General features: G+C 41.5%; 1 protein-coding gene across 1 annotated transcript in view; it reads left to right on the plus strand.

The window, feature by feature from the left end:
* Positions 1–23,806, plus strand: part of RPGRIP1L (RPGRIP1 like) — a 79,858-nt gene that overhangs the window by 33,954 nt on the left and 22,098 nt on the right. The window contains exons 13-22 of the mRNA XM_083451824.1: positions 930–1,109; positions 2,564–2,681; positions 4,023–4,475; positions 7,263–7,399; positions 8,625–8,988; positions 9,694–9,890; positions 10,703–10,786; positions 11,823–11,903; positions 13,014–13,176; positions 15,971–16,065. Coding sequence (XP_083307950.1) covers positions 930–1,109; positions 2,564–2,681; positions 4,023–4,475; positions 7,263–7,399; positions 8,625–8,988; positions 9,694–9,890; positions 10,703–10,786; positions 11,823–11,903; positions 13,014–13,176; positions 15,971–16,065 — 1,872 coding nt within the window. The remainder of the gene's footprint in view (positions 1–929; positions 1,110–2,563; positions 2,682–4,022; positions 4,476–7,262; positions 7,400–8,624; positions 8,989–9,693; positions 9,891–10,702; positions 10,787–11,822; positions 11,904–13,013; positions 13,177–15,970; positions 16,066–23,806) is intronic.

The following is a 23,806-nucleotide window of genomic DNA, read 5'->3' on the forward strand; positions in this document are numbered from 1 at the left end:
AGCACTTTGGCATAGAAAATAGTGCTCTTTCCCCATGCCTTCCTTTAGCATAATGAAATTTATATTGGAGCAGGCCCTTTAAAGGGTCTGAGAGATCCAAAGGTTGAGTACTCATATGAGGTGCCCTTCTCACTCGGTCCTGTGACAGTGTCCCAGAGTTTCCTCAGTGCTATTTTTCACTGTTCCATATGGTCCCCATCCCATCTGTAAAACCCATAATTTTAGCTTCCCTGCATTCTCTCCCCACCTTCCCCTGATAAAAATGTGCATACAGTGGTACCTCGGGTTACATATGCTTCAGGTTACATACGCTTCAGGTTACAGACTCCGCTAACCCAGAGATATTACCTCAGGTTAAGAACTTTGCTTCAGGATGAGAACAGAAATCATGCTCTGGCGGCGCAGCAGCAGGCCCCATTAGCTAAAGTGGTGCTTCAGGTTAAGAGCAGTTTCAGGTTAAGTACGGACCTCCGGAACGAATTAAGTACTTAACCTGAGGTACCACTGTATTAGAGAGTGCTCCTCCAAAGTTGGTCACAGGGAATTGAACAGGATGAAAGTAGTTTGTAGCAGAGATATTTGAACCAGGGACTTCTTTCTTGCTTTTGTACTCAGGCTACAGTATTGTGCCACTTATCTGGGAGTAAGTTCTGTTGCAGCTTAACTTACTATACCAGCTCTTGTTGAAATTAATCCCAATGAACTCATTAGAATATACTTCTGAGTAAAGGCTGCACAGGCAGTTATTAAATGGATCTGAGTTGCTTTTGTTCCTTTCCACGGAACTGAAACATTTACAAGCTTGGTCTCCAAGCATAGATTTATTTTAATGCCAGAAAATGACAGGTCCATCTGTTTCAATTTCATATATATATATATATATATATATATATATGCTAATTATAATGCTGTCAACTTTTGTGGCTCAGGTTCGTAGGCAGCAAGCAAGCGGCGACCTCAAGTTCTTGGAGAAAGTAGAAGATGACATCCATAAAGACTTGGAACATTCTATGCGTGAGCTCCAGGCAACCCATGCAGAAACTATTCAAGAACTTGAAAAGACACGCAATATGTTAATTGTACAGCATAAAATTAACAAAGACTATCAGGTATTTAATTCTCCACTGTGCAGTTGACTGCTGGTATCTCTATCATTATGCGTTTTCCTTTTCCTTTTTGTAGAATCTGATATATTAAGATTAATGAATCTGTGATTTTGCATGATAACCAGGTCTTAATGAGCTGAAGTCTATCAGACTCTGCTATTGTGATGAGTTCTTTATTGTAAGATACGTGTTGTACCACACCAAGAATTCCCCCCACCCAAAAACCAGTCTGTTGTACCTGCTGAAATACAAAAGTCCCCATCAGTATTGGCATTCCGCCGGCTCTTGAACACAAACATTTCCTTGATCTTATTTGAACCTTCTACTTTGATTGTAGTTTTAGCTGTTAAATTATTTTAATGGACTTGTTAAACATTTTAATTAGGGGTGTTTTAATGTGCATTTTAATTAGAGGTAGCTGTATTTTTATAATTGGTTTTATTCTTGTTATTTTGCTGTTCGCTTATGTTTTTTGTGAACTGCCTTGGTATTTTTTCTGAAACCTCTACAAAAGTTGCCATGTGATTTTTGCAGAGAGGTTTGGCATCTAGAAGGAACTCTCCCCAAGACCTCAAATTTGTTAAATTAACAAATTGATCTACTGTAGCCAAGTGAAAGGGAGAGCTGTTTTTTAAAGGGAAGAGAGAGAAATAATTAACATAAGACTAAAGCTGTATGGGGTTAACAAGCATAAAATATTTTTTTCTCCTTCCTGAGCCTTGTTTGGATTACATTTTCACTAAGGTTTATACCAAGGTAAGATCAGGCATGGACCTTCATCTCTTGTTTTCCCCTCCCATTGCTCTCCCCCTTTGCACCATGAGGAGGAGTGAACAACCAAATTCAATCTCCCTTACTATGGGCAATAGGACCTCCTTTATTTGGAGCTCAGTAGAAGAGCATGTGATTTGTATGCAAAAGGGCCCAGGTTCTATTCCTGCTAGAGCTAGGGGAGATTACTGTTTGATACCCTGGAGAGTCATTGCTGGTCAGTGTAGACAGAACTGAGCTAGATGGACCAATGGGTCTGACACAGTATAAGGCAGCTTCCTATATTAGGGGACCTAGGCCACAATCCTAACCCTACATACATTTGAGAAAGCCTTACTGAATTTAGGATGTGTTTCTGAGGAGAACTGGTTAGAGTAATTGTCACAGAGTCAGTGAAATTTCAAGTGCTGTGTCTCTCAGTCCACATCTCCTTGCAGTGTGTGGAATTGGGAGAAGAAACCAGGGGCCTGCTTTTGGTCCCTTCCCACCCTCGCCCCCACCACCAGAGAATTAATACCATGGAAGATATTATCTGAACAACAGATACGTCCTGTCCTATCACACCCCATAATAATAATAATAATAATAAATAAATAAAAATTATTTATACCCAACCCTTCCTGGTTCAGAAAAATTTCTACCCCAATAAGAGTGTGTGTGCTTTACTCACTCCTTTACATCATCAGGCAGAAGTGGAATCTGTGACACAGAAGATGGAGGCTCTGAGGCAGGATTACGAGGCAAAACTGGAACAATATGTCCATCTTCTTGACGTTAGGGCTGCACGTATCCGGAAACTGGAAGGTATGCCGGTCAGGACTCTGGTTTCAATAGCAGGAAATATCTTGGGTCTGATTTGTATCTGGTTGATAGATTAGGAGAGTGGAAAAGTGTCAGTCTGAGATCAGGCTCCAGGTGCAGTCCTGAACACTTGCTTCATCATTAGTTAGCTGAAATCTGCAGGGGGTTAAAAGTAATATTCCCTGGCATCTCTAGTTCAAAAAAGGAGTCCGCAGGTGATGTAAAAGAACTCTGCCCATGCCAATGTTAGTTGGAGCTTGATAGCCTGACCAGGTTTTAGACAGCTTCCTGTGCTCCTGTTCTTGAGGGCTCCTTTCCTCTGACTGGCATCCAGAACAAAAGGGAGGACACCATCCAGTGCTGGGCTCCAGTCAAAGATGAATGGGGCAAAGGAGAATGTTCTCACTGGGAGAGGCCCAGCCAGAGCTGGAAGAAACCAACCACATGAAAGGAAGAAGAAGAAGAAGAAGAAGAAGAAGAAGAAGAAGAAGAAGAAGAAGAAGAAGAGTTTGGATTTGATATCCCGCCTTTCACTCCCTTTAAGGAGTCTCAAAGCGGCTAACATTCTCCTTTCCCTTCCTCCCCCACAACAAACACTCTGTGAGGTGAGTGGGGCTGAGAGACTTCACAGAAGTGTGACTGGTCCAAGGTCACCCAGCAGCTGCATGTGGAGGAGCGGAGACGCGAACCCAGTTCCCCAGATTACGAGACTACTGCTCTTAACCACTACACCATACTGGCTTCACACAGGCAGATTTTGGAAAGAGCATTACAGGATCTTTGTGCAGGCACCCTAATAGGTCTTTGTGGGGACTCCAGTTATAAAGGAGGTAGACAAGCATATTTCAGTGCTAGTTAAGTTTTGTATATGGGCTTAACCCTTTATTTCCTCATGTGTTGTTTAAGAGTGGGATCATGATTGTTTCGCTAGCATTTGTATTTGTGCACAACTTCAGCTAAGCAGACCTTTCCTTTCTCCAGTCATCACAAATGACACCGTGAGGCTCTTTTCCCCATTGTATTACAGGGGGACCGAAGCTGAGAGAGAATGGCTCACTAAGGTCCACAATGTGACTTATGGTTAAGGCGGAATTAAAAGTACAAATATCCCAAGACAAAGTGCACTGCTGTTCAGTTTACCTTCTGCTGCAGATCAGCTGAATTTAGCGTTATTTGCTCCTATAGGTTTATAGAGTGGGACCAGATTTTTAATATTACCAGTGATTCTGGTTGTAATGTGCATATATCACAGGGCAGGTAGCCAGTGAAATTGTCAAAAGCAGCAGAGAGGACATTAATGCCAACAAACAGAGTCATATCTACTTCTTATTGTTTGCATTCCAGCCCAGCTGAAGGATATTGCTTATGGTACCAAACAGTACAAATTCAAACCAGAAATCATGCCAGATGATCCAGTTGATGTGTTTGATGAAACTGCTCACCTAGAAAGAGGAGAAAACTTGTTTGAAATTCACATCAGCAGAGTAATATTTTCTGCAGAAGCTGCCAAGTCTTTTGGTGATCAGGAGCCCACGACTTTCTGTACCTATGCATTCTATGATTTTGAATTACAGACAACTCCAGTCGTTCGTGGCCTTAGCCCAGCCTATAATTTTACTTCTCAGTATCTCATACGGGTGGATGACTTCTTTTTGCAATACATGCAGAAAAACTCTTCCACGCTTGAGATCCACCATGCCTATGGCTTGGACTTTGAGACAGCAGCAGCCTGCCAGCTGAGATTCCATGAAATATTGGAGAAGAATGGCAGAATCTACAGCTCAGCCATGTTAGTTGGTGAGTCTTGGTAATGTATGTTGCAGTGTTGAGCTTCCTTGAGTGGCAGCTGGTACCCATTGGGATTGGCAGGGCGGGAAGCAGGAAGTAGGCGGAGCCAGAGCCAATTTTAGCTTTGTTCTCCTTCTGCCTTCCTGCTGAGTTCTACAAAGGCAGCTCTGAGATTAAGGAGGAGGAAGCTGACAGGCAGTGCCACCCCCTGGCCCAGTTGCAAATAAGCAAGTAGATGGGCGCTGACTGAGGTCAGACTGCAGCTGGTGGTGCAGTGCCTCATACATCCTTATGACCCAGCCTGCACCAGCTGCAGTTGTGTATTTGTTTGCAATTTTAGGTACAATGCATTAGAAAGAAATACACACACTCAGAAAGTAGAGTGTGGTAGGAAATATGATTTTCTGAATCAGGAATGGGGAACCTGTGGCCCTCCAGTTGTTGCTAGATTTGAGCACCCATAGGGAAGCGGGTGGCACTGTGGGTTAAACCACAGAGCCTAGGGCTTGCCGATCAGAAGGTCGGCGGTTCGAATCCCCGCAACGGGGTGAGCTCCCGTTGCTTGATCCCTGCTCCTGCCAACCTAGCAGTTCGAAAGCAAGTTAAAGTGCAAGTAGATAAATAGGTACCACTCTGGCGGGAAGGTAAACGGTGTTTCCGTGCGCTGCTGTGGTTCGCCAGAAGCGGCTTAGTCATGCTGGCCACATGACCTGGAAGCTGTACGCCAGCTCCCTTGGCCAATAAAGTGAGATGAGTGCCGCAAACCCAGAGTCGGCCACGACTAGACCTAATGGTCAGGGGTCCCTTTAGCTTTAATCTCTGACCATTGGTTATGCTGTCTGCGGCTGATGGGGAATTGGAGTCAAGTTCCCCATCTCTGGACAACATCCACTTCAGTTCTGTGATCTGACTGTTTTTTCATATCAGAAAGGAAAGACTCAGTAACTGCAAACTTGTGTAGTTACATTTCTGTGAATTTCAATAAAACTAGTTCATGAATTAGTGTCACTTCACATATTATGTGGCAACAAATGCCTGCTTGGGTACACATAGTGAGGATTGTGTGTTTTGATGTAAGCCCTGGAAATTCCAGTTCAAGCCACCAACAACGTATATACGTTTACAGGTGGCCTGAATCAGATAGCCAATTGTATGTATTTTTTCTTACATTTGTATCTGCTCTTACCTCTGCTGTGGAGTCCAAGGTGATGTACTTGTGGTTCCTAGACCATTATTCATCCAAGTACTGATCATATCCAAACCTACTTAGTCAGGTGGTGGCTTTAGGTGCCTTCAGACCATACCTTTGGACCTTATAAATAAATTCCTTTGTTAGTAGATCAAGAACCAGTTGTCATGCATATTGGAAGATCTGAGGTCACCGCAAAATGCAGTATAATTGAGACATCAAAAAAAGATAAACAGATGTTTCTGCTTGTTAATTATGGATTGATCAATATTTATGTCAGAACATTAAAGGTGCAGGCATAGTTTTGTTTCAATAATTACCATGAAAATATCAAATTCCCATTGTGGTCTACATATTTATTGGCTATTGATGGGTCATGATGGATTTTCTTCCAACTAAAGCACACTAAAAAAAACAAAAAACGTTAAAAATATTATCTAATCGAAAGCATGACTCCCATTAACAGTAAATCAGGACTGGACTTTTACGTTCACTATCGAAAATGAGTTCCGCCTGCTACTGGTATATTGATTTAAAGGGAACTATGCAGGCTTAAACTCATAATCTTAGCTGCGGCTCTTTGCAAACAATTGCTTTGACCAAAGGAGTAAGAAATCAGAAATCGGTCTTGCTTATAGCTACCCAGAAGGTGTGGTGGGGAGCAGTTTTCACTTCATGTCTAAACACCATTAAGAAAGGGGCTACCCAGCTTTCCGAAATAAGGATTTCCATAACCTTGGCAACAAAAGAGATGTCGTCTCTTGGACATCCATGAATCTCTCTGTTGAACATAAAACAGTGTGATCCCATTATTACACTGATAACCTTTGCAGATACAGCACTACTAATTTCTAACTGGGGTTGTTGGACCTGTGGCCCTCAAGTAGTTGTTGTATTCCCATCCGCTATAGCCAGCATGGTCAGTGGTCAGGGCTGATGGGAGTTATAGACCAGCAACATCTGAAGTGCCACAGATTCCCCATCCTGATCTAAATCATGGTTAAGCAGGACATACATCTTGCTTCCAATGCTGGAGCAAAAGGATAAGGGGTGATCCAAAAACTGCCTTTGTGTACTGAACAAGAGATCGTAGCAGCATCAAGCTTTGAAAGAAATTAGGATCGCAAACCATACTGAGCGAGTCCGTAGACTGCATGATCCAAATCAAAAAGATCATTGTTTTTATTATTCTGTGCCAGAATGGTGATCATTTTGAGACAGTGTGTTTGGAGTTCTGGTGTCCCATCCCACTTTCTCTACTTTTATTAAACATCTTATTCAATAAAATAATACAGTGCCACATCTCCCTCTGCAAAGTTTACTTGACACTCCACCTGAGTTTTTCAAAGTTTATTGTTACTGACAGATTTTGTTGTGAATGTACGATTTTCTGTGCTTTAGTGTTTTATTAATACTGGATAAATTGTTCTCATGATCTCTGGATCATTATATGCACAAAATGAAGGAGGGGTTGGGGCATGTTTGCATTTGTTGACAGAATCGGATTTGGATAAGAGAGGTCTGGAATTAGGAGATTTTCATAAGCCTGAAAGGTGGAACACTTGACTTTCTAACTTTGTGTGATGCATCACATGTTTTATGTTTAGGAGTTGGACGAAGTGTCCGAAACTATGGCACTGTGGAATACTGGGTCCGGTTAAGAGTTCCCATGGACCAGGCAATCAGGCTGTATAAAGAGCGGGCAAAAGCCCTTGGATACATAACAACAAATCTAAAGGACCAGGCAAGCTCAAGAATCTAGATTTGTTTTATTAACCTTATTGTTGTGGCCATAATTCTGTTTCACTTCATGTAACTGTATGTTGTAGCATTTTGTTTATATGTATTTGCTCCATACAGGTGTGTTCCTATTGAATTTCTGGTTTTGCCTTAAATGCTTTGCCAAGATGTGAACTCATAGATCTGCTCACACGTGTCCCAGGTGATCCTCCAGATTTATCACCCTAGCCAATAATCCATGCATCCATTGGTTATAGGAGGATTCAGTAGCATAGCTCCATCCTATGCTAACAAACCCCAAATCACGGACACTGAGATGAGACCGTGGGAAGAAAGTATAACAGTGTTTAGACACATTGATGGAGGATAATGCTATCAATGACTGCTAGCCATGATGGCCGTCTTCCTCCACTATCGGAGGCAATATGTCTTTGAATTTCAGTTGCTGGGACTCACAAGTGGGGAGAATGCTATTGTGTTCAGGTTCTTCTAGTGGACTTCCCATAGGCATCTGGCTGGCCACTGTGAGAGCTGAGTACTAGGGCAAGGTGGGCCCTTGGCCCAATCCAGCAAGGATCTTCTTAGGTTCTTACTACAAAGAATAACAAAGTTTATGGTGGGTCACCGGTTTTCCTAGTGGAATTAGCAGGAATAAGGAGGAGAAGAAAGGGACTTCAGAACCATTAAGGAACGAGCACAAGATTCTTTTTATAGATGTCCTTCATTTAAAACAAGGACTGCCAACTTCTGGAGTTTGCAGGACTAGTTTATTCTTGAATAAGCTGCTTTCATGACATCATCAGTCCCAGCAGGAAGATTCCTGCTTCCAGCTTAAGAAAGTGACTGGGAGGAATACATTGTTCTGCACATCAGATAATGAGGGTGCCATAGTAGAAGCTGTGACCGACACTCATTAATTCTTAGAATATACCATCTCAAATTTGTTTGCGCCATTTTTATTATGCCCTCCTTCCAAGGAGCTCCAGGCAGTGTACGTGGCTTCCCCTTTTTAACCTAACAACAATCATGTGAGGTAGGTTAGGCTCTGAGTGGTTGGATCAGCCTACAACCTTCATGGCTGATTAGGGATCTTTGAACATGCCTCTCCCCAGTCCTAGCCCAGTACATCAGAGTTAATGCCAGTTCGATCTTTGTGTGCATTTCAGCTTGCCAGTATGTCTAGAAGTCTCTCTTCACCTAATTACTTTTTTTCCCTCCTGTTAAAACAGCCAGTGCTCAGTCCTGCCCAAGTCAACACTTCAGCAGATGGAAACTTAAATGAGCTTCACATTACAATAAAATGTTGTAGCAACCTACAGTGCCGAAAGAGAAACCTCCAGCCAAATCCTTATGTTGTCTACAAGTTCTTTGATTTTGCTGATCACGATACCGCCATCATTCCTAGCAGCAACCACCCGGAGTTTGCCGATCATATGTGCTTCCCAGTGCCAATGAATGCAGACCTCAATTGCTACCTAAAATCTGAATCCTTGAGTCTGTATGTTTTTGATGACAATGAAACAGAAGATGGGGTTTATCTAGGAAAAGCAAACGTGCCTTTAATTTCATTAGCACACGACAGATATATCTCTGGTAAGAACCTGCCCTTTTGCTAAACTATAAAATTAGCTGGTATATTTAAATTTAAATTGTTATATTTTGTTGAAATACCGAGCTCAGCTTGGTCATTGCTTCCCTGCTAGCTTTTAATACCAGCATCATGTCCACATTGTAGTGGTTGTTCATTTTAAATCTTTTGAGTCTTTTAAATAACTTTTAAAAAACTCAGTCCGGCTTTCTCTCGGTCCAACCTCTTCTGAAACGAACGACAGTTGTTCAAGAGCCCCCACACAGGTCCTATTCATTCCCATGTAGGTCATGCAGGAGACCTTCTAAATGTGTGGTCCCCTAAGGCTTCTGTCATACTTAACTTGGAAGTAATTTCCATTGAAAAAAAAGATGGGGCTTACTTTCAAGTGCATACGTGTATGGGTGGGATCTTGGTGAAAATTGGTTCCACTCCTCCATGCTAACTGATTTACTATTGTAGTTCATTGCCGTTATGATGGCAAAGGCTCTACTGTACAATTACTGCTTGTATAATTCTGTTAGACTGTGCCTTTTATAATAATTTACTTATTTATTTTGCACTTATATTCTTCCATCATGGAACCCAAGGCAGCATACACACTGTTCCCAGGTGCATTGGCCAGGGCCAGCCCCGCAAGATGGTGCTTAGTCAACATACAAAATATTCAGAAAACCAGCTCATATATTTGCTCTTGTACTTAATTTCAGGTACCTTTGAGCTAATGGACGATAAAGGCCACTCCACTGGTACAATTAGCGTTGAACTAAAATGGAAGTTTGCCTACCTCCAGCCAGCTGGTTTGATTGTTGCTGCAGACCTAGCAGATTACATCCAGAATGAGAAACCAGTGAAGGGCCAAGGGGAAGGTCCCATCCTGGCTCCTTCTTTCTCGTCAGCACCAATGGTATGATGTTTAACTCTTCCTTTTTTTTTTTAGTAAAGACTATATATTTGTCTCCAAATCAAATGAAATGGTGGTTGGATACCCACTCAGCCCAATTTTCCATCACTGGAGCCCCATGTCTTTTTTAAAAAATGAATAAACCTAGACAAATGGGCACTACTGAAACACATTTTGATAAGCAGGCTTCTCCCAGCTTACCAAAGTATGGACGCATCTCAGTTGCTCTGGCTCAGGCTCAGTTCCAATTTGGCATGCATTAATTCTTTTAAGCTCAGACCATTCCAGTTGAAGGCCCTGTCACACTCCTAGTGTGATGGAATTGGGACTCAAGATCCCCAAAGGCATCTCCCCCCCCCCAACGCAGAGATATAGGTATCCGTCTTATACTGAGTCAGCTCACTGGTCCATCTTCCTCCAGTAACAGCTCTCCAGGGTGTCAGTCGGGGAAACTTTCCCAGCCCTGTCAGAGGAGGCTAGGGATTGAATGTGGGGGCCTTCTGCATGCAAAGTGATTGTTCTGCCACTGAGACACAGCCCTATTGGGCAATGATGTTGTGAAGCTTCCCAGCATTTGAAGAACTACTGGCCCAATCCACTTAGTGGGAAACATTGAGAACTAAGCATCCATTACAACTAGGATTTCTGGGGAATGAAGTTTGCAGTGCTTCCCAGCTCAGTTGTTTGGACCAGGCTTCTTAACTCTTCTGAATTCAGGGGGGTGGGGTGGAAGACAGTGCATTTGAACCCAAACTGCGTTATCATGAACTTTGCTGGTACTGCTAGTTTTTTACTCAAGTCTCTTTGTTCCTTAGAGGCCGCAGCCTAAGCCAAGACAGCGCCCAGCTGCAGCAGACAAGAAAGTGTCTTTTGTGGAGGTGCACACACTGCCAAATCCAGTGAGTCTGGACTTTTTCTCTCTCTGTGTGTAGAGCCCATTTCTCCAGGCAACCTAAAATAGGTTCTTCAAATAGCTCTGCTTTTTCTACTGAGTGACTATAAGATCTTAAGGTCTATGAGATCTCCAAGAACTAGGGGATGGAAAAAGTGGGGCTGTATAATCAAGACAGAAACAGACTAGCTTCCTTGATGAAAGGGTAATGCTGTTGGGGTTTTAGGGATAAAATTCCAGAAATGGGGTGCCACCACCAAAAAGGTTGGTTCTGTCTCTCCCTCTCTCCCCCCTCCCTCTCTCTGCAATAGCTTTTTCTCATGTAGGATTACACTTGATGTTCCATTACACTGACTGCCTAATAAACAGTTGGTCTGTTTTATCAGTATCCCCAAACTTGGCCCTCCAGATGTTTTGGGACTACAATTCACATCATCCCTAGCTAACAGGACCAGTGGTCAGGGATGATGGGAATTGCAGTCCCAAAACGTCTGGAGGGCCGAGTTTGGGGGTGCCTACTCTAAGTGATGTCTTACTGTGTTTGTCTGTTTAACTGAAATGGTTGGCTGCTTTGAATATAAATATTAAAAACTGAGTAGAAATATGCTGAATATTTTTATTCATTTTTAAAGCTTTAACAATATTTGTATGCTGCTCCATAACAAAAAGTTATCTGGGTGGCATACAATAAATAAGTATAAAAACAACTTACATACAAAATGACATTTATACACAAAAACCATAAATACAGCAAGAAAACAAAAATCTCCACAACTCCCAAAGCTAAAGCACAGATTTAAAGACTGTGAGAACCAGATTGCATTAATTATTTTTAAAGGACTGAGTGAACATAAAGTTCTCCTCCTGGCACTAAAAAGATTACAGGGAAGGCACTAGGTGAATCTCTCTGGAAAGGTTGTTCTATAGCGGAGTGCCACTACCAAAAAGGCCTTCTCTGTGGTGGCTACCGATTTTACCTGTTTAAAAAAGTGACCATTGAGTTTTAAGAAATGCTGTCTATATTTGGCTCCTAATAACTTTAGAGTCCCATTCCTGAAAAAGAAGATAAAGAGACTGAGCAGAAAACTAAAGATGAAAGGCCCGATGTTTCAAACATTCCACAGGTACAAGAAATTTAAAATCCACTAATTCAAGATTTTATTTCTAATTTTATGTGGTGCTGAAAGTGTTAATTGATTGTGCAATCAATACATTTAATTTTGGATTTGAAATGATGGTTTTAATTTAGTCTTAGAACTATACTGTGGATGAGGAACCCTTCAGATCCTGTTGGACTCCGATTCCCATGAACCCCAGTCAGTTTGGCCAGTGGTGAAAGATGATGGCAGTTATAGTCCTAACAGGACGGTTGGAAAACATTTTATGTCTCTGCATACAGGGAATATATGATGGCTGCCTTTCCAAATAGTGCGATGCTTGTCTGCAGTATTTAACAGCAAAAATATAATAGCGTAGTTAAACCCTTTAGGTAAATCACCTTTGTGGCACGGTGATTGTGGCAGGGTGATTGTCAGCAGATCTATCAGCCTGGGGTAGGCAAGGATGCTGCAACTATAGTAACTTCGTGCATTCCACTTAAATAGCAGACTGTCCATTTCGAAGGAAGGTTGTTCTTAGTTACAGGAAAGTAGTTCCCTCTCCTACTCCCTATCCCTGGATTGGTCATTTGACAAGCTGCTCTGAAATGAATGGCATAAATTCTACAGGGAAAAGAGAAAGCTAGGCATTGCAAATTGAATGCTTTAGTGAATGGCTTTATACAGGTTTACAAGACATGTCATGTTATATATTAAAGAACCAAGAGTGCAGTGCCAAGATGGATTAGAGTTCATGGAGTCAGTCTCCATAGCGCTTCCGCTGTGGGCTGCTGTCCAAGTTGGAAGTTGCATTCACAGCACAAAACATTCCTAACGTGAGAGTGTAGGGTGGGAAATTCTCATGCATCTGACCTGCTGCTTACGCTGGATGCATTTGAATATATCAAGAACTCAACAAGCAAGTGGAACTTACCCTCTCTCCCCACCCCAACCCCGCCCAGATTTGAAAACTCTTTTATAGAAGATGCATAAATCTCAGCTGTCGAATTTAGGAGGTTGGAAATCAGACCTTAAAGAAACCGATTTTAAGTTTATATACCGTGTTTGTGTAAAATTAAATGCTAACAATAGCTTTAAAGGTACCATGTATGAAGGCTTCTGTAATCCTTACTCCAGCTCATGCCAGAAGCACAAGCAGACAGAAGAATAGAAAAACCCACAGCCACATTTCAGCGGGAACAGGAGGATCTTTCTCAGCTCTCTGAAGGTCAGTTTGCTGACCAGAGCTCAGCTACTTCAGGAGATGAAACCGAAATTACTGAGGAACTGGAACCAGAAGGTAATTTTCTGCTTATACAACATACCTCTGCTTCGCTCCCTATTAGACATATGATGTTGACAGTAAAGGCAGCCAGATCTGTCAATGTTGGTTTCTCTCACTTCTCTCACTTTTCCAATATTCAGTTCATCCCATTTATCCCTCAGTTTGCAACTTAAAAAAAAAAAGTTTGCATGAAAATTCATATGCATTTTATGCACATTTCACCTAATATACACAGGTTGGTGCACAGTTTCACCTCCCATGTACATTTTTGCCAGCTATTTACCCCAGTCTTCATTTTTGTTTGCTATTTTCACTAATACAGGCATCCTTGTACAGTCATACCTCTTGTTGTGTTTGCTTCAGGTTAAATCTTTTCAGGTTGTGTCCTGAGGCGACCCAGAAGTACCAGAAAGCGTTACTTCTGGGTTTCGCTGCTCGCGCACTGTATCTACTTTCCCACAATTATGCATTTTTGTTTGTGAACTATATCACAAAATTCAGGAAACTGCAAATTTGATAGGACAGTGGGGTTATAGCAGGGGTAGGCAACCTTTTTATACCTACCGCCCACTAATGCATCTTTCTTGATGGTAAAATGTGCTCGGTGGAAGGAAGATTCAGCTTGTGCCATAAAACCACCTACTGCCCACCTAGAATCCTGAAGCACCCACTAGTGGGCGGTAGGGACAAGGTTGACAACCCCAGGGTTATAATTTGCGTATTGGGTTGGGAAATGTGAATTTGGTAGTTCCAGTTAAAATGTAAACACAAATAATTTCTCCCCATCCTAAGTTGACTGCTGAAGTAACTTCAGCAGAGGCCATTGTTCTGCTCTCTCACATCTGTGGCCAAGTTGGAGTAGTTGGTGTGTTAGACTAAAAGAATAACTTCCAGCTTTGTAATAATTGAAAAAGAAGGTGGGAGGGAGTTTCCAACCAAGTTCTATGAAATATTAAAGGACGCTGGCTTCTGTTTTATAATGTCTTTATATTCTCTCTTCAGAAGAGAGATTCCTTTTTCAGAAGAGGTGCTGTTCTGAAGACTATTTTGAAGTGTGTGGTCCTTTTGTGTGCAGATAGCAACCACTCATAATGTCAAAGAGAGGGAGTCTCAGACAATAAGAGGCTAGTATATGACCTATCACATATTTCTGGATGAAAGGAGCTAGAGGCATCTTAATGCAAAGAATGCAAACATCCCAGGTCATGGTCATTACTATTAGTATTATATGTTCACTGTATAGGAAGTGAACTGAGAGACCATCTGTTGCAGGCCCAGATTCCGTTCAAGCGCCATTGAAACGAAAGGCGTTGTAGGGAGAACAGCAGTTTCTGAATTCCAGTAACAACCAGAAGCATAAATTGCCATGTGCCACAAAGCTGTGCCACAAAGCTGACCAGGATTCAGTGTTCAGTAGAGGCCTGCATAGGTGATCAGTTGAACCAGTGGCCATAGAAGGAGAGCATAGTCTATTATTATTATTATTATTATTATTATTATTATTATTATTATTTATACCCTGCCCATCTGGCTGGGCTTCCCCAGCCACTCTGGGCAGCTCCCAACACAATATTAAAATACAGTAATGCATCAAACATTAAAAGCTTCGCTAAACAGAGCTGCCTTCAGATCTCTTCTAAAAGTCTAGCTATTCCATGCATGTCCATCACTTGATAACCTACAGTATTTGTGTGAGTGTGAATGGGCCATTTTGGTTGTAGCACCACAAACTTTCATATCAATCTAGGGACAATTATTTCTAAGGAGTTGGTTCACAACTTCTGCTGTCAATGGTGAAGTTTACAGTAATCTTGTTGCGGGGGGTGGGAACCAAGCAGTAAACACATCTGTGTGAAATAGCCCCATTTCCTTGAATCCTCAAATTTCCACATACAGCTGCATTATGTGGACAACTTATGAGTTGTTTACAGGGTGATAATGACCAACATCCCATTCCTACAGAACATTTCAAAATGACTAGTCCTCAGGGGCTGTGTGGTCAGTGTAACTGCTGTGAAATGCATTGTTTGTGAACAATTTCTTCAAGTTGGGTAGTGGTTTTGTGTAATAAATTATATTTGTTCTCCTGGATTGGCACATGATAGCAAACACTAATTTGTATTATCATCCAATAAGCTATTCACAGGGTTGCAGTATCCCCAGTGTCAACACCTCCCTGGAGTGTCACCTTTGTGAACTCCTTTGGTGGTTAAGTAATAAATCATCATTCCTTTGGCAAAGGAGACCCATAGATGTGATAGAAGCTGTCCCCAGCAGATTATACAAGTATGTAAATAAGTTATGGGTAAATAAACTGGAACCTGCACACCACAGGGAAGCCTGGCATATGGGATGACAACTTGATCTCAGTTAACCTTGGGAACTGACGGGGAGCAGCATTGTCCCCTGAACTAAAGCCATATGAATGCATGCAAAGTCTCAGCAAACTTGATATGAATTGTTCAGTATAGGCTTGGAGCCCATACAAAATATTCAGGGTCTTTTCTTTTCTTTTCTTTTAAATAATCTCTTACTATGAATGAATTGGTAACACTGAATCTCTCCAAGTGCCAAATCAAAGTGAAACGAGGCCTGAAGAGGAATCGGGTGATTCTGCAGACCATTTAATGATAATTGATTGGCCAGTGTCACGTTGTGTCTGCAAGGAAGAGAAATCGTACACCACTCGGTGGAACTATTTCCATTCGCTTTTATACCATGTGTTTCAACAGTTTTCTTTGACCATCTCAACTGGACTTAATACTGGCTATGTGTTTGTTTGTTTCTGTTCTGATTGTTTTCACAACAGACCAAGATGATAGACAGGCAACTGATGCTGTTGAATCAGTGACAGATAGTGATGACTGTATTGTCCCAAGTTCAGTGTCCACAAGCCTTAAGCAGGTTAGTCTCTCTCTGTGTGTAATTAAATTCTTCCGTCTATACCTTATCAAAGGCTTTTTAACCCCCCACCCATTGATATTGGACTTAGAATATCAAAAAGGTTGTATAACTTCTAATTAGTCCTTTGTGAATACTATTAGAGAACGGAGTACCCATTTGTGGCATGGGGAGGGGCATGGGTGATGTTTGATGGAGGGTGTATAGATATATGTGACAAAGAGTGGGGGAATTTTCTAACTTATTTCAGGCTTCTTAACGTCTTTCTTCAAAATCTGGCCTTGAATTTTTAGTGTTGTGCCTACAATGATTGATATCAGCCTGATTATAATGTTTAGGCACTAGCTTAGAAAAGAACGCATGTGCAACATCTTAGCCCGTAACCAGGCACATTAAACAATGTTTCGTGCTTGATTGGCTTCTTGTCTATTCATCATCCCTCACAGGGATTTTGAAATTCTGCCACCTATCTAAACCAGACAGAGAGAGAGAAATTATTTTAATAGCTGGAACTGTATTATGATTAACTGCATATTCCATGCCATCAAATTCTTTTAAGCTGTAACAATGTGAGCCAAATAGGAAAATTACTCATTGCCAATGAGCCCTGCAAGAATGCAGCTGGGTCTACAAATCTCTAGTATTGTTGCACTCTATTATAACCAGAATGATTTAGGAGGACTTAAAATATCTTGCAGCCTCTAAAGAGCTTGGTGCGTGGGTCTTTTATTCCTATCTTTCTCCACTCATCTGCCCAAGACGAAATGTAGCAACTGGTCCAAGATGGAGAGAAAAATCTTAATTATCAAGGGCACAGTCCAGTTCTCCATAAGTGATTCATGAGCAGCGGCTGCCCTGCTCACTTCAGTGTCAGGGGCAAACTGGGGTTCCAAGATGTCATTACAGAGTATTGCTGCCACATCTGTCAAACTAAACTAGTGACACTTCTTTGGGCATGACCTGCCACCTGTTTTAAGGGAAACCTTTGTGCTCAGTTCCCTTTGCCGTGAACAGAGAAGTCCTCGCATGCTCTGGAGCTCCTGTACATTTAGGCATCTGATGGACTAGGACTGTTAAGTGAAAGTTAAGTCCCACTTGAACTCAGGAGATTTGCTTCAGATTAATGGGGATAACCCAGCCACTTCAAAGTCTCATTTGTTTCAATAAGTCAATATTAAATATGTGCTTCACCTCTCCCTTTGACTTCAGTGGGACTTAGGCATGCTTGATGTATGCTGAATTTGGTAGGAAATCCCACTGAGCTGAAGATGACTCTTAAAAGGGGCGAGGGGACTTTCTCCTACCTAATAGCCCCGATCCAGCAGTTCTTTCTACAAATGGGAACTCTTATACTCAGGATGCAATTATTATCTGATGTTCAAGGCAGGTGTTAGAGACCCATGGCCCTGTGGATGTTGCTGGAATACAATTCCCATCATCCATGATAACTGGCAGTGCTGATGGGGCTTGTTGGGCTGTGCAACATCTGGAGGGTCATATGTTATCCAACCTTGATTTAAAGGGTATATTGAGAGCCGCCACTAATTCTCTAATCTGAGTGCTGGTGCGTGCATCTCTCTACCATCTACTTCAACTAGCAGCAGATCTTTGAGGTTCCTGGCCTGCTACTTGAGGCCTTTCTTGTGTGTCATTTAAAGCAGAGATATCATAGCTTAAATGTGCTGTGCCACTGGGCTATGGTTCTCCCCTTGAAATTGCTTCTGTTATAGCCGTTCGCCAAAGTGTTTGCAATATCAGTTACAGCTACGATCAAAATCTCTAGATGGAAGAAAGCCATTACACCAGAAATGCCTAGTTGGTTGTAGGGGGGGGGGGAACCTAACTAAAACCTTTGTTCAAGATCCAGCTTCTTATTTTTATCAGTGAGATAAATATCCCCAAGGCTGTTCCAACACTGTAAACACAACTTCCGATTTTATTTAGAGATTGCCTTGCTAATTATCCTGTGAATCCAAATGGCAAGCCACATTGTTTCAGCCACTTAAGATTATGCTGTTCCCCTTTTGCAGGTTGCAAATCAAACAGTCCATGGTTATTTCTTAGTTATGTTGATCATAAAAGGAATCTTAACAGATATTTTTTTTCCACCCAGGATTTAACTATACCACTTCCTTTTTCTCCTTCTTTTTCTTGTCTGTTATGTATAATTAATCATAGATTACTTCATTTTGTTTCATTGCATTTACAACATTTATGAGCTTCGCTTTGTCGGTAGGAAATGCTTGTCCCCTTCTTTTTCCTTTCCAAAGTGGCGTAATTAGTGTTAGCATCTTTTTTAACAGGCTACATAAAGTTTAGTGGCTGGATTAAATCATGTCATTAACATAATGTGCTATACAATTTGCCCCTATCTCTTTTCGTTTCCACTACATCAAAGTGCCACAGAGTGCCAACGTAATTGGGCCTTGCTAGCTTGTCAGGTTGAGTCAAGATGATGACTGGTGCTTTTGCTAAAAAAAGCTTCCAGGCATGATAATTAATGGAAGGGGGAGGGAAAAAATCAGGGAAATGTAAAACTTTGGATGGTTCTTTATGAATATTTCATACATTTGAATAATCAGAAGTTAACATTATCAATTTGATGTATAATACATTGATTAAAAGCCTTGTTACAGGCCCTCGAAATAGACATCAGAACTGGAAATTTGCAATTTCTTTGGCGAAGTCTAAAAAAGAAATAAAATAAAATTAACAATTGCTTGCTCTCATCTCCACCTCTGCACTTGATCATTTTGAGTAATAATATAGCTTTCAATTATCACAATAAAATTTTACTGCTGTCAGCTCTCAAGTTATCTTCAAATGTGCCCACAAGGCAAATCTTAGCAAAACCAATTTATTCCGTGGTGGTCTCATTTTCCTCTAGGTGTGTTTACATCTTTTCTCCTTCATTATAGATAGTCTTTGTGTGCTTTTCTTGCACTAATAGCAGTTTAGTGAAAACTGTCATAATCACTTTCCTTAAATTAAGATCTTAGGGTTCTTAATTAATTTGGACATTCGGCATTCTTTAAAGAGCACAAGGCAGACTTTCCAGGTGGCTGTGTTTCTGCAGAGCACCATATGTTGTAAAAAAACCCAAAGAAGACACTAAGTTAAATTGGGGATCCTGGAAAATAAAATAAAAAAGCTAGCTTTTGTTTTGGGGGTTTTCTAATATGGTATGTATTTTTAGACTTTATAACTACCCGGTCCACCTGGGCTATAGTTGGACAAAAAGATTATGAGCTTCAGAGGAATAATTTTTTTTAATGCGCTCATGAACCACAAGAAAGCATGATTTATTTCTTGGTTTGTACGTAAATGTATAAAGTTGAAACGCTTTAACTTTAATTCCCCTCTAATTATGATAAATCAGTGTTTTTTTGTATGCCTCTTTGAAAGCTGTTCAGCTGAAAGTGGCTTACAGGGACTGCATTCAGATATGACGCTCAACCATGGTTTAGCGTTATTAGAATGAGCCATGACAAGCCTTTGGGTTCAGACCCTCCCTTTTTCTCTGAGTGTGAGAAGATTGAATGCTTCCATTTCTAGTTGTGAGTAAACTGCAGTTAGAGCCAAAATTCAGGGAAATGGTGGCTTATTCTAATTGTGGTTAAGTCAAAGAAAGCAAGATCAGACCATCCTTTCAGATCCAGCTAGAACAAGCCACATTTTCCTGAGTTCAGGAAGGGGTAAAGCATATGGAAAAGGGCTGTGTCTCTGGCTCCATTTCTGGTGATGCACAGTTTTCCACTATCCATCCGCACGTTAGCATGGGCATCCATGGGGAGCCCTTGGTGTGTAGATCTGCTATATGCATAACCTTCCCCAGATCACTCAGGAGCCAAGAAAGGGCTACCAATACCTCTGTATTGGTGCGAAGGCTTCCCTGCCTCAGGCATTGACTCTAATGCATGGTGGGCAGAGCCAAGAGCCACCATGCTTTATTGGTGGCAGGGCCTACAATGCCATTTCTCCTTACCTCATGAGCTGTGGAGGAGAAGGGACCTAGAGGAAACTGTCTCACCAGGGGACTTTCTTGTAATCTTAATTTGGTTAACGTGATTTCTAAACCAGTCCAAATTCTGAAAAGGCAGTGGTACCCCGGTTTCTGAACGTCTTTGTTGACAAACATTTCGGTTTTCAAACACGGTAAACCCGGAAGTAAATGCTTCGGTTTTTGAACACGCATTGGAAGTCAAACATGCCATGCGGATTCTGCTGAGTGCAAGATCCAATTTGTTTTTGTGACTGCGCCTCGATTTTCAAACGTTTCAGAACTTGTTCTTCCAGAACGCATTACGTTCGAAAACCGAGGTACCACTGTAACAATATTGAGTTGCATCCAACCAAGTTCTGTTCATGGTAGAGCCTCTGAAATTCTAAGTTAGTCATTCCCACCCATTTCAGTGGGCCTACTTTAGGTAGAACTAACATTGGCTACAGCCCATTGACGTTTGGCCCCAGCCAGGGGTTCTGTATGTTGTCCTTTGTTTGCACAGCAGGGAATCTGATACTGGCTCGATATTGCCTGCATTGACTGGAAGTACCTCTCCAGGTCTGAAGGTTGGGGTTTTTTTCCCAGCTTTCCATGGGGATTGAACCTGAGACCTTTTGCAGGGAAGGCATGCACTCTGCCACTAAGCTACCATCTCTCTCTTGCAACAGTAGCCCTCACCTCAGTACTCCCTTTAACTCGGGGTGGGCAATCTGTGGTCCTGCAGAAGTTGTTGCACTACAGTTCCCATCATCCATAACTGTTGCAGCACTGGCTGGGGCTGATGAGTGCTAGAAGTCCAGCAACATATGCAAGGTCAAGGTTGCCCACTCCCCATCTTCAAGGACCATCCTTCAGCATTCTGGAAGTGCAGGCCTCTTTTTCAGATGTCTTCAAAAAGACGCTAAGGCTTATGCTCAATGTTTATCATACAGATTCCTTTGTTGGGCCATACCATCCAGCCCTGTGAAGCCTGCTTATTTATATGCCTTGGCCATTCCTGTTGCAAGCCCTTTCTTTCCTTAATATAAAACAAGTGTACTGATTATTTTCTCCATCAAACATTATAAAGGGTCTCCTTTACATCCATAACTCCAACATTTGGACTTCATTTGTTGACGGCCGTCTCAGCATGAGCCGGTTTTGACAGTCGAGTTAAATATTTGGAAGGGAATGACTCTGAATTTCACTTAAAAATACTCCTGATATATCTGTACAATAGAAGGCGAAAGGAGTTGTTTCCGAAGTAAAATTAGACAATAGAGGCAATTTCATTTTTTATGCATGTGAATGTAGAGTGCTTGAGGTTATTAGTTGAAACTGAGTAACCTTTCCAGGCTTTCATCTCTTTCTTTTCAAATTTGAATATGAAAAGCATATTCAAGTCAAAGACCATCACTTTAATGACATTTGGCAGTCATTTGATTTATTAGGTTTTTAGAAAAAAAAATTCCTTTAAATATTTCATCATACTATGCTAATCCTAGTAATATTGCCAGCTGAAGCCATGTACCTGTATTAGCGGAGACAGAATGGTGTGGAATTTTCTCTGTCATCCTAGTAAAATTTCCATGAATCTACTGAATAATAAAACAACCTTATTGAAATATTCAGATTTGGGTTTTTAGTTAAAGTGTCTTAGGATACATAATAAAAGAAAATGTCTTTTGAAAAAAAAGGTGGGGGTAAAGTTACTTCATCAAATATTGAAAGAGGTTGACAGGAATGAATATTGTTCTTTATTAAGGACTCTTATTTATTTATTTTTTATTTACAGTGGGGTACTCAAGCTATTCAATTGATTAATTATAGAATATATTTTCTGAAAAACGCATCAACAATTGCCATGTTGAGCTTGAATATTGTATTGATTTGCAATTTGAACGCCAACCCTCTAGAAAGCTGATCTCCCTTTCTTGTTATTCTAATTCTGTAATTATTACTGCAAGGTTAGTGATTTGAATTTACAACCAAAAGCCTTCAAATTCCACACACAGGAGAAATAGTCTTTAATGTAGAGAGGGAGCCATAAAGAGAAAAGTTAAGCAGAACTTGACAGCTGAGATCTGCAAGGTGCTAGGTTTGCTCTTTGAAGAGCAGAATCTCATGCTTTGAATGTTCTTCTGTGTAGTCTAATTTTGAAATCACAGTGGTTATGCATTCTTTGAAACCATTGACTTATTCAGGAAAATGTTTGTGTGCTGCCCTATTAGCATTTGACATGAAAACCCTTCCCAAATAAGGGCGCAGTGCCTTTCAAACCTTAAACACACTTGTATACTCATAGGTCACAGTCACATCCTACATTTAAAGTGCCTGGCTTCACCCAAAGAATCTTAGGAGCTCACAACACTGCAATTCCCAGCACCCTTAACAAATCTCATAATTATTTTGGAAAAGCCATGCGCATTGATTTGTGTGTTAAATGTACTTTAAAAGCAAGGTGTGGTCATGACCATAGATACTTTGCTTTGGCAGTTTTGACATGTAGGGAAATCACAATGAAGTTACTTTCCCCTTTCATCTTTGCATGGTGAAATCATTTTGTAAATGCTTGCCCTTATGGTAAAATGGACATTTTACTTCATCATGGAAAAACCTTGGGTTTTTTTTGTATTCAGCTTAAGTTCTGGATACATTGACCCATTGGGCTTACTCTGAGTAGAGCTAACATTGCTGTGACCCTTGTGGCCCCATCACACTTTGTGCTGCACTAAAGGGACATTGGTATTTGTGGCAGGAAAATCTGTTACTGTGAAGGAGAGATCCATGCCTCCAGATGTTTGGGCTTGTGACTGACACACCAAATACATGGTGATTGCATGCTTGAATTTGCAGGCCTTCCCAGCACACTTAATGTGTGCATGGATGCATTTTCACTCCATGAAAATTCTAAAGGAAAGTTGCCTTGTGGCATATTTTTGGCAGATCAAAAGGGTTTGAATGAATGAATGAAAGTTTGTTTGCATCAGCCATAGCAACAAAAGAACATTGCAATATACACAAAACAGTTTGAAAGCACATCAAAGTGCAAGTAGATAAATTGGTACCACCCCAGTGGGAAGGTAAATGGTGTTTCCGTGTGCTGCTCTGGTTTCTCCAGAAGTGGCTTAGTCATGCTGGCCACATGACCTGGAAAAACTGCAGACAAATGTCGGCTCCCTTGGCCAATAAAGTGAGATGAGTGCCGCAATCCCAGAGTTGTTTGCAACTGGACTTACCGTATTTTTCGCTACATAAGATGCATTTTTTTCCTCCTAAAAAGTAAGGGAAAATGACTGTGTGTCTTATTGAGCGAATGTGTGGTCCCTGGAGCCGACTGGCCAGAGTGCAGGGACGAAAATCAGATCATGTGTCATGGAGGAGAGAAGGCTGCAGAGAGGAGACTGCTGGGGTTCCTGTATCGGGCGTATTTTGGTGTGTGTGTGGAGACGTGTGAGTCGTGTTGCTGCACAGGAGAGCACGAGGTTAAAGGGGGCGTTGGAGTGTCCTTGTGTGTGGAGCCTCTTGATCTGTATGGCATCCCAAGGCTACTGTCTGTTCATCAGCCCTGTTCCCCTTGCCTAATTATTGTAGCGCCTTCCTAAGGATTCAAGTGCAACTCCTATTTTGTTTCGCGCTCCCTGCCGCGTACAGTTTTAACTGGTTGGTTAAAGTCAGCCGCTGCTCCCCTCCTTTTGTTCTTGTCCCTTTCTGGCAGGGAGAGCACAGCTGCCATGAACTCCTTTCCTTCTCTCTGCCTCA

The sequence above is a fragment of the Podarcis tiliguerta genome (assembly GCF_965153285.1).
Source record: "Podarcis tiliguerta genome assembly, chromosome: 8".
Lineage (NCBI taxonomy): Eukaryota > Metazoa > Chordata > Lepidosauria > Squamata > Lacertidae > Podarcis > Podarcis tiliguerta.